This window comes from Neopsephotus bourkii, unplaced genomic scaffold (genome assembly GCF_033783945.1).
Source record: "Neopsephotus bourkii isolate Nb327-2 ecotype Australia unplaced genomic scaffold, CSIRO-AGI_Nbou_v1 NB_969, whole genome shotgun sequence".
Classification (NCBI taxonomy): Eukaryota; Metazoa; Chordata; class Aves; order Psittaciformes; family Psittacidae; genus Neopsephotus; species Neopsephotus bourkii.
In genome coordinates this window covers 60,820-75,608 of record NW_026901463.1, presented here as the reverse complement: position 1 = coordinate 75,608, position 14,789 = coordinate 60,820, and the positions used below count along the sequence as shown (strand labels likewise).

At 45.9% G+C, this 14,789-nt stretch overlaps 1 protein-coding gene and 1 non-coding gene across 2 annotated transcripts in view; both read left to right on the top strand.

Moving 5' to 3' along the window:
- Positions 1 to 14,789, top strand: part of CNOT1 (CCR4-NOT transcription complex subunit 1) — a 79,966-nt gene that overhangs the window by 33,694 nt on the left and 31,483 nt on the right. Inside the window, exons 16-18 of the mRNA XM_061359374.1 lie at positions 11,078 to 11,228; positions 12,570 to 12,771; positions 13,131 to 13,277. Coding sequence (XP_061215358.1) covers positions 11,078 to 11,228; positions 12,570 to 12,771; positions 13,131 to 13,277 — 500 coding nt within the window. The remainder of the gene's footprint in view (positions 1 to 11,077; positions 11,229 to 12,569; positions 12,772 to 13,130; positions 13,278 to 14,789) is intronic.
- On the top strand, positions 11,553 to 11,681 carry LOC133215375 (small nucleolar RNA SNORA50). Its single transcript, XR_009726401.1, has one exon. It is a non-coding gene; the product is annotated as a small nucleolar RNA SNORA50 (small nucleolar RNA).

Genomic DNA, 14,789 nt, shown 5'->3' with positions numbered 1-14,789 from the left:
GTTTGGGTGTCTTGAACATGGGACCCAAGTTTGTAGGCCAGGTCTAGCGGGGGCTGGTGGAGCTGGTCCGATAAAGAAGGGGAAGGGCAGTTTTGGTAGGAGGCTTGCCAGACTGGTTAAGGAGGCTTTAAACTAGATGTGTTGGGGGAGGGGGGCATCATTCCATCCCAACACTCCCAGTCAGTTGCCAGCACCTATAATAAATGCTTGGACCAATGCAGAGATATTCCGGCTGCTCCAGCCAATGAGCCAGCTTCATTTGGAGCTCGGCTCAGATGCCTCTATACAAATGCCCGTAGCATGGGGAACAAACAAGAGGAATTAGAGATGTGTGCTCATCTATGGGGGTATGATATTATAGGCATCACAGAAACATGGTGGGATGGCTCCTATGACTGGAGTGTTGGAATGGAAGGTTACAGACTCTTTAGAAAAGACAGGCCTGGCAGGCGCAGAGGGGGAGTTGCCCTTTATGTTAGGGATAGGCTGGAGAGTATGGAACTCTGTCTGGGGACTGGTGAGCAGTTAACAGAGAGCTTGTGGGTCAGGGTTAAAGGGAAAACAGTGATGGGAGACATTACTGTGGGGATCTGTTATAGACCACCTGATCAAGAGGAATCTGCGGATGAAGCACTCTATAGGCAGATAGGAAAAGCCTCACGCTCACAGGCCCTCGTTCTCATGGGTGACTTCAACCACCCTGACATCTGTTGGAATGACGGTACGGCCCGGCACAAGCAATCCAGGAGGTTCCTCGATTGTGTGGAAGACAACTTCCTTCTGCAAGTAATAGAGGAACCGACAAGGAGAGGTGCCATGCTTGACCTTGTGCTCACCAACAGGGAAGGGCTCGTTGGAAATGTGGCACTGCAGGGCAGCCTTGGATGCAGCGACCACAAGATGGTTGAATTTGAGATCCTTAGGACAGTGAGAAGTGCGTGCAGCAAGCTCACTGCCCTAGACTTCAAAAAAGCAGACTTCAGCCTCTTCAGGAACCTGCTTAGTAAGGCTCCATGGGATATAGCCCTAGAGGGCAGGGGGGCTCAAGACTCTTGGTTGGTCTTCAAGGATCACCTGCTACAAGCTCAGGAGTGTTGCATCCCAAGTAGAAGGAAGTGCAGCAGGAGGGCCAGGAGACCTCCTTGGATGCATAAGGAGCTGCTGAGGAAAATTCTAATGAAAAAAACAGGTTTATAAAAGGTGGAATCAAGGACAGGCAGCCTGGGAAGAATACAGGGATGTTGACTGGAAAGCTATGGACCAGATTAGGAAAGCTAAGGCCCAGTTAGAATTACACTTGGCTGGGGATGCTAAGGATAACAGGGGGGGATTCTATAGATACATAGGAAATAAAAAATAGATTAGGGAGAACGTAGGCCCCTCAGGAAGCTCTCAGGTGAACTAGCTACACATGATTTGGAGAAGGCTGAGGTTCTGAATGACTTCTTTGCCTCGGTCTTCTCTAGCAAAGGCTCTGACCGCACCACCCAAGTCTTGGAAGGCAGACGCAGGGACTGTGAGAATGAAGACCTTGGGCCCACTGTAGGAGAGGAATTGGTTTGAGACCATCTTAAAAATCTGAATGTGCACAAGTCCATGGGTCCTGATGAAATCCATCTGCGGGTCCTGAAGGAGCTGGCAAAGGAAGTTGCTAAGCCGCTGGCCATCATATTTGAAAAATCATGGCAGTCAGGTGAAGTTCCCGAAGATTGGAAAAAGGGAAATATAACCCCCATTTTCAAGAAGGGGAAAGTGGATGACCCGGGCAATTACAGGCCAGTGAGTCTCACCTCTGTGCCTGGCAAAATCTTTGAGCAGATTCTCCTGGAAGGCATGCTAAGGCACATGAAAAACAACAAGGTGCTTGGTGACAGCCAGCATGGCTTCACCAAGGGGAAATCCTGCCTGACCAATTTGGTGGCCTTCTATGATGGGGCTACAGAACTGATGGACAGCGGTAAAGCAGTTGATGTCATCTACCTGGACTTGTGTAAAGTGTTCGACACTGTCCCACACGACATCCTTGTCTCTAAATTGGAGAGATATCAATTTGATGAATGGATCACTTGGTGGATAAAGAGCTGGCTGGATGACTGCACACAGAGTTGTGGTCAATGGCTCAATGTCCGGCTGGAGACCAGTAACGGGTGGTGTTCCTCAGGGATCAGTGTTGGGACCGGTCTTGTTTAGCATCTTTGTCGCTGACATGGACAGTGGGATTGAGTGCGCCCTCAGCAAGTTTGCCGATGACACCAAGCTGTGTGGTTCGGTTGATACGCTGGAGGGAAGGAATGCCATCCAGAGGGACTTTGACATGCTTGTGAGGTGGGCTGATGCCAACCTCATGAAGTTTAACCATGCCAAGTGCAAGGTCCTACACCTGGGTCGGAGCAATCCCAGGCACAGCTACAGGTTGGGCAGAGAAGAGATTCAGAGCAGCCCTGCAGAGAAAGACTTGGGGGTGTTGGTCGATGAGAAAATGAACATGAGCCGGCAGTGTGTGCTTGCAGCCCAGAAAGCCAACCCTATCCTGGGCTGCATCAAAAGGAGCGTGACCAGCAGGTTGAAGGAGGTGATCCTGCCCCTTTATTCTGCTCTCGTGAGACCTCACTTGGAGTATTGTGTACAGTTCTGGTGTCCTCAGCATAAAAAGGGCATGGATCTGTTGGAACAAGTCCAGAGGAGGGCCACGAGAATGATCAGGGGACTGGAGCACCTCCCATATGAAGAGAGGGTGAGAAAGTTGGGGCTGTTCAGCCTGGAGAAGAGAAGCCTGCATGGAGACCTCATAGCAGCCTTCCAGTATCTGAAGGGGGCATATAGGGATGCTGGGGAGAGACTCTTCATTAGGGACTGTAGTGATAGGACAAGGGGTAATGGGTTAAAACTTAAACAGGGAAAGTTTAGATTAGATATAAGGAGGAAATTCTTTCCTCTTAGGGTAGTGAGGCACTGGAACAGGTTGTCCAAGGAGGTTGTGAGTGCTTCATCCCTGGCAGTGTTTAAGGCTAGGTTGGACGAGGCCTTGGGTAATATGTTTTAGAGCGAGGTGTCCCTGCCCATGTTAGGGGGGTTGGAACTTGATGATCTTAAGGTCCTTTCCAACCCTAACTATTCTATGATTCTGTGCTTTCTTACAGGCCTTTACAGTGATTTGGCATATTATGATTAGATACATGTCTTGAAGACCCTTAAGGACTAATACACAATTGGTTGAGCACAGGTGTGAGTACTTGACCTCGAATTCTTGCCAACAGTCCACAGTTCTCATTAACTCCATGAATTACAGTTTCTTCTTATCTTGTTTGCTTAAGGTTCCTCAGGCCTCTCAGGGCCCTGCTGTATCTTTCAGGATTATTCAGTTTATGTACCAATTCAGTTTATGTACCATTCTTCTGTGAGAACACTGTCTCCACAACATTCCAAAATCTTTGCCCTCTGGCCAGTCCATGATGACTTCCAGAATTCCTGGGTGACTGGGATTTCTTATTTGAGCTTGTTGTGTGATTAGTGCAGCCAGTATCGTATTTTCAGTTGGGGTATGGTTGTCCTCGGATCCTCTGTGTCCCTGATTCCAAAAGCCAAGTGGTCAACCTAGAGTCTCCCCTGGAGCTTTCTGCTAGAGGCTCTCCAGGTAGGACTATTCTTCCTGGCTGTGGCTTAAAGCCTAATTTTGCCATATTGCCCTGTTAGGACTGGGCCAAAGGCTACTACATGAATTATCTCTCTTATAATTTGTTCAAAGGCTCGTTGTTTCTGTGGGACCATTTGAAATCATTTTTCTGGGTCCCATGACAGAGGGCTTATAATCAGACTGTAATTTGGGATGTGCATTCTCCAGAACCCCACAACACCTAAAAAAGCTTGTTTCCTTCTTGTTCGTTTGTGGAGACATTGCTGTTATCTTGTTGATCACATCTGTGGGGATCTGGTGTTGTCCATTTGCCATTCCGAAAAATTGAGTCTCCTGTGCAGGTCCCTTGATCTTACTCTGTTTTATGGAAAATCCAGCCTTTAGCTGGATTATATTCCTCCCTTTCTCAAAAACTTCTTTAACTGTATCATAGAATCATAGAATTGTTAGGACTGGAAAGGACCTTAAGATCATCTAGTTCCAGCCCCCTGCCATGGACAGGGACACCTCCCACTAAACCATGTCACCCAAGGCTCTGTCCAACCTGGCTTTGAACACCGCCAGGGGATGAAGCACTCACAATTTGGGCAGCCCATTCCAGTACTTCACCACCCTCTCAGTAAAGAACTGCTTTCTTATATCCAGTCTAAACTTCCCCTGTTTAAGTTTTAACCCCTTACCCTTTGTCCTATCACTACAGTCCCTAATGAAGAGTCCTTCCCCAGCATCCCTATACGCCCCCTTCAGATACTGGAAGGCTGCTATGAGGTCTCCATGCAGCCTTCTCCAGGCTGAACAGCCCCAACTTTCTCAGCCTATCTTCATATGGGAGGTGTTCCAGTCCCCTGATCATCCTCATGGCCCTCCTCTGGACTTGTTCCAACAGTTCCATGTCCTTTTTATGTTGAGGACACCAGAACTGCACACAGTACTCCAAGTGAGGTCTCATGAGAGCAAGGAGGGGCAGGATCACCTCCTTCAACCTGCTGGTCACTCTCCTTTTGATGCAGCCCAGGATAGGGTTCTCTTTCTGGGCTGCGAGCACACACTGACACTAGCTGAAGTTACTCATGGACCAACACCCCAAGTCCTTCTCCACAGGGGGGCTGCTCTGAATCTCTTCTTTGCCCAACCTGTAGCTGTGCCTGGCATTGCTTCAACTTGGCTTGCTTTTCCTTGCTTCCACCTTTTATAAGCCTCTTTTTTCCTTTGAATTTTCCTCAGCAGCTCCTTATCCATCCAAGGAGGTCTCCTGGCCCTCCTGCTGCATTTCCTTCTTGTCAGGATGCAACACTCCTGAGCCTGTAGCAGGTGATCCTTGAATGTCAACTAACAGTCTTGGGCCCCCCTGCCCTCTAGGGCTATATCCCATGGAACCTTACTGTCGTGGTTTAACCCCAACCAGACAGTTTGTCCACCCACTCCCCCCCCCTTTTCTTGCCCTCCCCCTACTCCTGGAGGGAGAATCAGAAAGAATGCAACTCCCACGGGTTGAGATAAGAACAGTTTAGTAACTAAGGTATAACACAAACCACTACTGCTACCACCAATAATAGTAATGATAAAGGAAATAACAAGGAAAGAGAATACAACATCCCATCACCAGGCGACCGATAACTTGCTCCCCCCAGCCCGATCAAGCACCGACCGATACCTCCTCCAAACCTGCAGTCCCCTCTGCCCTTCTGGGTCACTCCCCAGTTACATCCTGGGCATGACGTGCTGTGGTATGGAATACTTCTTTGGTCAGTTTGGGTCAGGTGTCCTGTCTCTGCTTCCTCTCAGCTTCCCTTCCTCCCTGGCAGAGCATGAGGCTCACAAAGTCCTTGGCCAAACCAAAACATCATTTTTATCAGCTCTGTTCCCAGCCCGAAAGTCAAAACACAGCCCTGCACCAGCTACCAAGAAAGAGAAAAATGACTGCTACTGCTAAACCCAGGACACTTACTAAGCAGGTTCCTGAAGAGGCCAAAGTCTGCTCTCCTGAATTCCAGGGCAGTGAGCTTGCTGCATGTTCTTCTCACTGTCCTGAGCATCTCGAGCTCGACCATCTCATGATTGCTGCAACCAAGGCTGCCCTGGCATGTCACATTTCCAGCGAGCCCTTCCCTATTGGTGAGCACAAGGTCCAGCGTGGCGCCTCTCCTTGTTGGCTCCTCTATTACTTGCAGAAGGAAGTTGTCTTCCACACAGTCGAGGAACCTCCGGGATTGCTTGTGCCGGGCCGTACCGTCATTCCAATAGATGTCAGGGTGGTTGAAGTCCCCCATGAGGACAAGGGCTTGCAAGTGTGAGGCTCTTCCTATTTGTCTATAGAGCGGTTGATCCACAGACTCCTCTTGATCAGACAATCTGTAACAAATCCCCACAGTAATGTCTTCCATAGCTGTTTTCCCTTTAACCCTGACCCACAAGCTCTCTGTTATCTGCTCACCTGTCCCCAGACAGAGTTCCATCCTCTCCAGCCTATCCCTAACATAAAGGGCAACTCCCCCTCCCCGTCTGCTGGGCCTGTCTTTTCTTAAACAGCCTGTTGTCTTCTATTCCAACACTTCAGTCGTAGGAGCTATCCCACCATGTTTCTGTGATACCTATTATGTCATATCTGTGTACTTGTGCACACATCTCTAATTTCTCTTGTTTGTTCCCCATGCTATGGGCATTTGTATAGAGGCATCTGAGCAGATCTCCAAATGAAGCCGACTCATTGGCTGGAGCGGCTGGAATATCTACTTTGCTTCAAGCATTTATTATAGGTGCTGGCAACTGACTGGGAGTGTTGGGATGGAATGATGCCCCCCTCTCCCAATACGTCTGTTTTAAAGCTGTCTTGACCATCCTGGCAAGCCTCCTACCAAACTCGCTCTTTCCCCTTCGTTGTCAGACCAGCTCTACCATCCTCCAGTAGACCTAGCTTCCCAAATCGAGTTGCATATTCTAGATACCCAAACCCCTGACTACGCACCACACACCATAATGACAGCAAGGTATTGCAGGTGTTCTGGAGCTTGCCGCGTTCCAGTGCAGCCTGGATCATTCCATGGCAGATGGTAGGGCTGTGTTTCCACCCCTGGAGCAGTCGATGCCAAGTGTTTCCACCCCAGGGCTGTTGGTTCCAAGTGTACTGGATTGCCCCTCCAAGTAAAAGCAAACTGTGGCCTGCACTCTGCTGCCAAATGGATTTAGAGAAATGCATTGGCAGTATCAGTTGTGGCATCCCACTTGGCTGTCTTTGACTCCAGTTCATTATTCTAGTTCTAGCATGTCAAGTTAGCATAGTTCAATCATAGTTCAAGTTTTAGCATGTCTGGTCTGTCAGCATTCAATGGTGGTGTGGCTTCATTCAGGCCACAATAGTGTATTGTTAGTCTCCTCTCACTGTTGGATTTTTGCACTGGCCATATGGGGCTATTAAAGGGTGAGCGTGCCCAGCTGATCTCTCCTTGACTTTCCAGTCTATGGATCAGCTTATGAATGGAAATATTGCTGCTGGTGCAGTTGTGGTCACGATTGGCACCTGTTGTTCATCGCCCTTCAGCAACCCCACAACAGAATGTTCCTCTGAGAGACCAAGCAAGGTGGACAGCTGCTTCATTTTCTCTGTCTCTAAGGCAGCAATACCAAATGCTCAGTGGTACCCTTTTTGGTCTTTGAAGTACCCTCTCCTGAGACAGTCTATGCTAAGGATGCACTGAGCATCTAGACTAGTCACAGTAGGGTGCTTTTGCCACTTCTTCCCTGTCATGCTGATTTCAGCCTCCAGTACAGTCAACTCTTGGGATCCTCCTGTCACTCCAGAAATAAGAAGTGGGTTCTACCCCTTGACAGCTTGATGGCATCAGGGTACACTGTGCACTGGCATCTACTAGAGCCTTATACTCCTGTGGGACTGATGTGCCAGGCCATCTGATCCACGCAGTCCAGGAAACCCAGTTGTCCCTCACCTCCACTTGTATGCAGGCAGGGCCCCTCTAATAACAGTCACAACAATTGGAGTGAAATAATGTCTTTCATCCCATCTGGGAAGCTGGTCACCGAAGACTGGAGCAGCAACTTTCTTGGGATGATCATCCTTGACCTTTGTTCTCCTCTTCAATTCACATACCTGTTCCTCCAGAACTGAGGTAGGTTTTCTCATGTCTTCTCCATGATCACACAGGTAAAACCGTAGGGTAGCCTGTGGCGTGTACCTTCTCTGTCTTCTCTCTTGGGCTGTTAATAGCTGAGACATGGGTTGGTACATGTGAGGAGCTGGATAGATCAGATAGATCATCTCTCTGTTGTTTCAACTCTTGGGTCAGGAGTTTTTCCACAGCTGAAATAATGGAAGGGGTGAGATTGTCTTTGAACTCTTGGAGATGATGACTCACTTGGTGGTGCTGCCTCACTCCACGTCATTGATGCCAATGAGTGGGCATATGATGATGGTGCACTCCTTGTAAGCTTCCACCGCATGGGTCATGTACATTCGACTTCATCTGGATCTATGGGCACATTCCCTGCATCCAGCTTACAAGAGATCATCTCTAGAATGACTGATTCTTTCAGGGACTGGATATACCTCCATTGTGGTCCTCTTGTTTGAGTGACACATTACATTTTCCTTGTAGGGAAACCTTTCCTTCACAGCTGCTAAGAGCCACCTCCAAAGGCTGAGGGACCGTTTGTCTTTTGCAGTCACTTTGTCAATTTCCCCTTCCCTAGCAAGTGATCCCAGCTGCTTGGCTTCCCTGTCTTCTAGTTTGTGAGTGTTGGCCCCGTTGTCCCAGCATCAGAGCAACCCTGCGACCATGTGCTCCCTTGGAAGATGGCTGAAATATTTGTATATTCCACAGCTCAGTCGAGGTTCCTCTTCCTGTGATTCCTGTAGTAATAACTTGTTCAGATGCTGTTCCCTCTAGTGTGCGCATTGGGTCTTCATCTTTCTGTACTGCATGAGTTACTCTTCTTGGGCTCTTGTTTGCTTTTCTCCTTGCTTATAGGGGCAACTGATATTGGCATGGGTTGGTCCTTTGGCTTAGCTGCAGTGTCTGTCACTGTGGTTGGGGCAGCTTTAGTGTCTGTCACTGTGGTTGGAGTGGGTGTTTTGTTTGGGGGTTGAGTAGCTGTGTTGTCTGTTGCTTTTTTTTTTTTTTTTAAATCAGATCCAGAGACATCTTTTTCCTGCTCCTTACAGAACAGGGCTCTGTAGGCATAGGCCAAGTCCCAGCACGTTGCAGTAAGTTGTCTCTCTCTGGCATTGTCAGGACGACAGCTCATCTCACTCTTCTGCTAGTTTTTTTTGCATTTTGTTCTTGTTTAGGGGTGAAGTTCCAAAGCATTGGAGGGGCCCACTGCCCTAGATAATTGTCCATACTGTCCTGCACACCCTGCCACTCATGACTGTCCAGCCTTGGGGGAAAATCTCATGCTAGTCCTTTTATATTGTCATTTAACCTTAGACAAGACTCAAGCCCGACCCTGCTTAACTTTTGAGATCATATGAGATTGGGTGTTCTCAGGGTGGTATGGCCATGGGTAAAACATATGCCGTATATGTGGCAACATATTGATCTCCAGCAAAAGCAGCAGGCATGTTTCAAGGAATTCAGGAGGACATCCAAAACCTTTAAAATTCTTAAATGCTGCTGTAAATAACCTGGTTGTAGAGCGGAGGGTGTGAGGGAATGTCTCCTTCATACATTGCCCTGATAACGAAAGGAAAAGATGTGTAATTGCTAACAATTCCTACTACTTACCTCCCAAAGTATAGAGGTGATGGCCATGCTGAGAACATAAGCCAGACCAGTTTCGTGATCAATGATTCTGTTGTATTACAGGTCATTACCATGAAGTACAGCGAAACAAGAACCTTAGCCCAGGCCCTTCAAGATGATAAACAGTGAAACAGTAAATACTGGCTGCAAGTAAGGTGCAACATGCTGAAACTCTGAGATCAAGCCCAACAACTCTGAGAGCAAATAGTGACTATTAATCCAAAACAATGAATGCTGATCACAAATACGATTAGACACACTCTGCTCAGATCTGTTGCTATCTCAAACCTTTGAGCCCCACGTTGGTCACCACAAAGGACTGTTGTGGTTTAAGCCCAACTGATAACTCAGCACCACACAGCTGCTTGATTGCTCCCCCCCTTCTTCCCCCCCCTGCTCCCAGAGGGTTGGGGAGGAGAATCAAAAGAGTGTAAATTCTGCGGGTTGAGATAAGAACAGTCCAGTAACTAAGGTACAAAACAAAACTATTACTACCACCATCAATAATAATAATGAGAGCAAATATAAAACTAAAAGGGGAAAAGGAAAAGAACCCAATAAACCCAAGTGATGCCCAATACAATTGCTTACCACCTGCTGACTGATACCCAGCCCAACCTGAGAAGTGATCTGGGCCTTCCAGGTAACTCCCCTCAGTTTCTATACTGGGCATGATGTGCTGTGGTATGGAATACCCCTTTGGCTACTTTGGGTCAGGTGTCCTATCTCTGCTTCCTTCTGGCTTCCCCTGCCCTTCCTCACTGGCAGAGCATGAGATTAAAGTCCTTTGTCGGAGTAGACATTACTTTGCAATAACTAAAACCGTCAGTGTGTTATCACCGTTGTTCTTGGAGTAAAGTTGAAAACACAGCACTGCACCAGCTACTAAGGAGAAAAATAACTGTTACAGCTGAACCCAGGACATGAAGTTTTGAGTTTTCTGTTGGCTTTTGAGTACAATTTCCTTGATTAGTTAGGCTTCCTCTCTGTTGTGGTTTAATGTAGGTACATTAATATGTCTTTTACTTTTATAGACAGATGAATTTCAGTAAAGCAGGTGATGGTATTCGTTTCTCATCCTTTTTTGTCTTTTGAGTGTATAGCTAAAGCTTTAGTCATATTGTGTCTGCTTTTTAGGAGAGACCTTGTGTGTAATGAGGTTCAGAATGGGAATAATCACCAACTGTGGTGTCTGGGGCAGGGACAGGAACAGGCCTTGAGGAGCAGATTTGAGCAAGGGATCACAGCATCAGTTATTGTGGGGTTTAATTCATGAGGCTGAACTGTATGGACCCTATAATGTGGACAACAGCAGACCAAGTGTTGTAGATAGTCTGCTCTTTCAAGGACTGCTGGAGCCACGTATGCACATATCACAGTTTTCTGTAAGTCATTACTTTCTCCGGCAACTGTAAAAGTAGTATTTGCATTAGTGGAAACACAAGAATATGCTGTTGGGGATGAATTTTTAGAAATACAGTTTAGAATTTTCTATTTAAATATAGCATGTTTCTCTTGAGGCATACTCTAATAATATAAATTTTGCAAATAACAATGTAGCTTCTGCTGGGGCTGTTTTGCAGCTTCTGTTTGTGAAATGTGGCCCCATTCTCTATAGGAAAACCAAATAAATTAGGGGGTTTAGTTTGATTGTCACATGGCTCACTGTCCTACTTCCCTGTTCTAGGAGCGTTTCTCAGGAGCTGTCGGAGATGATCCTCACCATGGTAGCTAACTGCAGCAATGTCATGAACAAGGCCAGGCAGCCACCACCTGGAGTCATGCCCAAAGGACGCCCGCCCAGCGCTAGCAGTTTGGATGCCATCTCTCCAGTACAGGTAGATGAATAACATGACATGTTTTTAGAAGCTGGTGTTGATTTACCACTAGTTCCACTGCACTATTTGAGCTCCTCAGCAGGACTAAGTAAAACATCATCTGGCTCCCTTAGTTTTATACTTGCATGTCTAGTTAACTTGTAACTAGAGTAATACCTGAAGGTTGTATTTCAGAACTGTCTTTCACTTCACAAATGTCTGTGAGAAGTAACTCAGGTATAGCAGGATGAAGTATAGCATTGAGGATGGATAGAGATTTAGTTTATTTAAAATAACTGAGTGTTTCTTTTGAAGTGCTAAAATTTACTAAGTCTTTTGAGAATTAAGCACTGCCTTTGAACCTCATGTCTTGTTTGTTGCTTCACTGGCCAAGCAACAGTGCTAGAGCATAAGGACTTGTTATAACTGGGGCTCTTCAGCTTTCAACTGCTCTATTAAAAACAATATACATTTAAGTTACTCTCTGACACTCATCATCCCTTCTTCCTCTGGGAGCAGCACATTACAGACAGGTTTTGTTTCTAGCAATTACATTCAGTGGCAGATTTTAAAGCAATGACAAGTTTTTCACATGAAATAGTGGCAATTCAGCATTTAAAAATGTCTGAAACATCAGTAGATTACATAAACTAAATGCAGAGAGCAGTTTCCTTGTAAATTGTTGCTTTGTTGAAGCTCCTCATTAAGTGTACCAAATATCTTAGAAACCTGCTGCAAGTAACTGATGTAAACAAATGGAGCAGCAGATGTTATCTGTAGTCATGCTTTCTTTTGGGTAGGTAACAGAGTTTTCTGCTATTGCCAGTCAGGAACTCTTAACCTATTGTTTTGTCAGCTGGTATTGTGCCTTCCCTCCTATTTATCATCCAGGTCTTAATGTTAAGACTACATTCAGGCATTTAGCTGTGAAAACTGGGCTTAATGGGATACTTCAGACAGTGAAAAATGCTCTAAGGTTGATATGAAATAGCCTCTGTAAGTCTTGGGTTGAAGTCTGAGGTCACAAACTGCAGAGCATAAACTACTCTAGTACAAACATGCTGCTATTTATAAGCATTTACTGTTACACTTAAGTGGACACTGGAACAATCAACCCTTCTGTAAAACCTCTGATGGAATAGGATTTTATGGGATTGTAAAAGAAAAAATGATACAGCATTCTGTAGACAGATTAATCTTTTGCAGGTGATCTGGATGACTTGAGAATCATGCAGTAACCATGCAGAAAAGCTCTTCTCAGGAATGTCTTGATATGTTGCTGTCTGTATACAAAACCTGCCAAAAATCAGCTTGATTGGGGTTTATGGATGTCTGTGTATAAATCTTCCTTTCTTCATTCAGATCGACTCGATTGCAGGAATGGCATCTCTTAGCTTAAGTGGCTCAGCTGCTCCTCACACTCAGAGCATGCAAGGCTTCCCTCCAAACTTGGGCTCTGCATTCAGTACTCCTCAGTCACCAGCAAAAGCGTTCCCCCCTCTTTCTACCCAAAACCAGACAACAGGTTTCAGTGGCATTGGAGGACTGTCTTCACAGCTTCCAGGTACTGCTATCCCAGCGGAGTGGTTTGTATCTATGGCATATTGGAAGTAAAGCACTATTACTACTGTAGTTGGAAATACTAGGTAGACAGCTGTGTTATTACACAGTCCTTGCTCCTAGGTTGATGATGAAACTTTGGAATGTTGCAACTACAGTAGAAGTTTGAGAATCAAGGGGGGGTGAATTTTGACAGATTTTGGCAGCCTTATTTTAGGTTAGGACAGAGATTAATTGCTTGAGAGAAAACTGCTTGATACTAGACTGCTATGAGGCTCTAGAGCTCCGAGTTGGAAATTTCAAGTGCCTGGAGTGATTTACTGCAAAAGGTACAACTGAGATGATCAATTGTTTCCTTTTCAGTAGGAGGTCTTACTACGGGTAGCCTGACTGGCATAGGAACTGGAGCCCTGGGCCTTCCTGTGGTGAACAATGACCCCTTTGTGCAAAGGAAGCTGAGCACATCTGGACTGAACCAACCTACATTCCAGCAGAGTAAGATGAAACCTTGTAAGTGGTAGTATTGTCTGTGGCTGTGAAGTGTGACGGTGGTCTGCAGTTAATCTGCATTTCCTTCAGGGGAGACTTGGATCTGTAGGTGGTAAATGTTAACAAAGTGGCTCCTGTATTATGCCATTAGTCTGGAAAAGTTGCTTCTGAACTTCTATATTGAAAGCTTGCCAAGTGATTGGGGAGAGGGTTAAAAAGCTATTAGCATAAAAATATAACATGCGATGGATTTACATGAACAATGTGTGTCCTTTGTTGTGCTGTGTTTTGGACAGAAGTGTTATTCTTTTCACAGAGAAGCATGTGCATCTGGTAAGAAGGTGATTTTGGGTTTGTAACAAGGTGTCATAGTTTAAGTCCAGGCAATAACTCAGCACCACACAGCTGTTTGCTCACCCCCCACTTAGTTCCCCCACCCCCTCCAGGCAGGATGGGGAGGAGAATTGAAAGAATGTAATCCCCCATGGGTTGAGATAAGAACAGTCCAATAACTAAAGCATAATACAAAACTACTACTATTACCATTAATAATGAAAAGGGAAATAACAAGGGGAGAGAATATAAAAGTAAAAGGGGAAAAGGAACAGAAAACAATAAACCCAAGTGGTGCCCAATACAATTGGTCACCACCCACCGACTGATACCCAGCCCGACCCGAGCAGCGATCTGGGCCTTCCAGGTAACTCCCCCCGGTTTCTATACTGGGCATGATGTGCTGTGGTATGGAATACCCCTTTGGCTACTTTGGGTCAGGTGTCCTGTCTCTGCTTCCTCCTGGCTTCCTCTGCCCCTCCTCATTGGCAGAGCATGAGACTGAAAAGTCCTTGATTGGGGTAAGCATTACTTAGCAACAGCTAAACCATAGGTGTGTTATCAGCATTGTTTTCAGATTAAAGCTGAAACACGCCTACTCGGAAGGAGAAAAATACAGTTGAACTCAGGACACAAGGTTAAACAAAGCTACTCTGGGGTAAGGTGCTCTTGCAGCAGACAACTTAACAGGTGAAGCAGTGAATCAGACTGTAATATTGGATGTAAATAAGACTAACAGAAGTTGGTGGGGAGATGTTTTTTTGGAGGGAATAATTTGGTTCCTAATACTGACCCATTATCTTTAATCCATTTATGCCTCTGAAGTATGCTCACGATGAAATATTCAAGAAATCAACTGTTGCCTTTAGGAAGCATTAGCCATATGCTAAACCTTCCACACTGCTCTTACTGTGTTTCTTTTGATAGCTTCTCCATGAAAGCAAAGTTACATCCCTACAGATGGAGGCAGCTGTAGTAACCTTTGGTTAAAATTTTTGGGCTTGAACATCCAGTGCAAACTTGCTCAAAGCTTGCTGGCTGGCCTGAAAGTTTCTCTGCATGTTAGTTTTGTGTAGCATGCTTTAGTCTGTTTGCATTCATCTAGTTCAGGCATCGGCTGAGGTTAGTTTGGGATGCAGTAGGTTCTAGGAATGCATCAATAGGAGGTTAATTCTATCTTAAGATTTAGTTCTTTTGCAT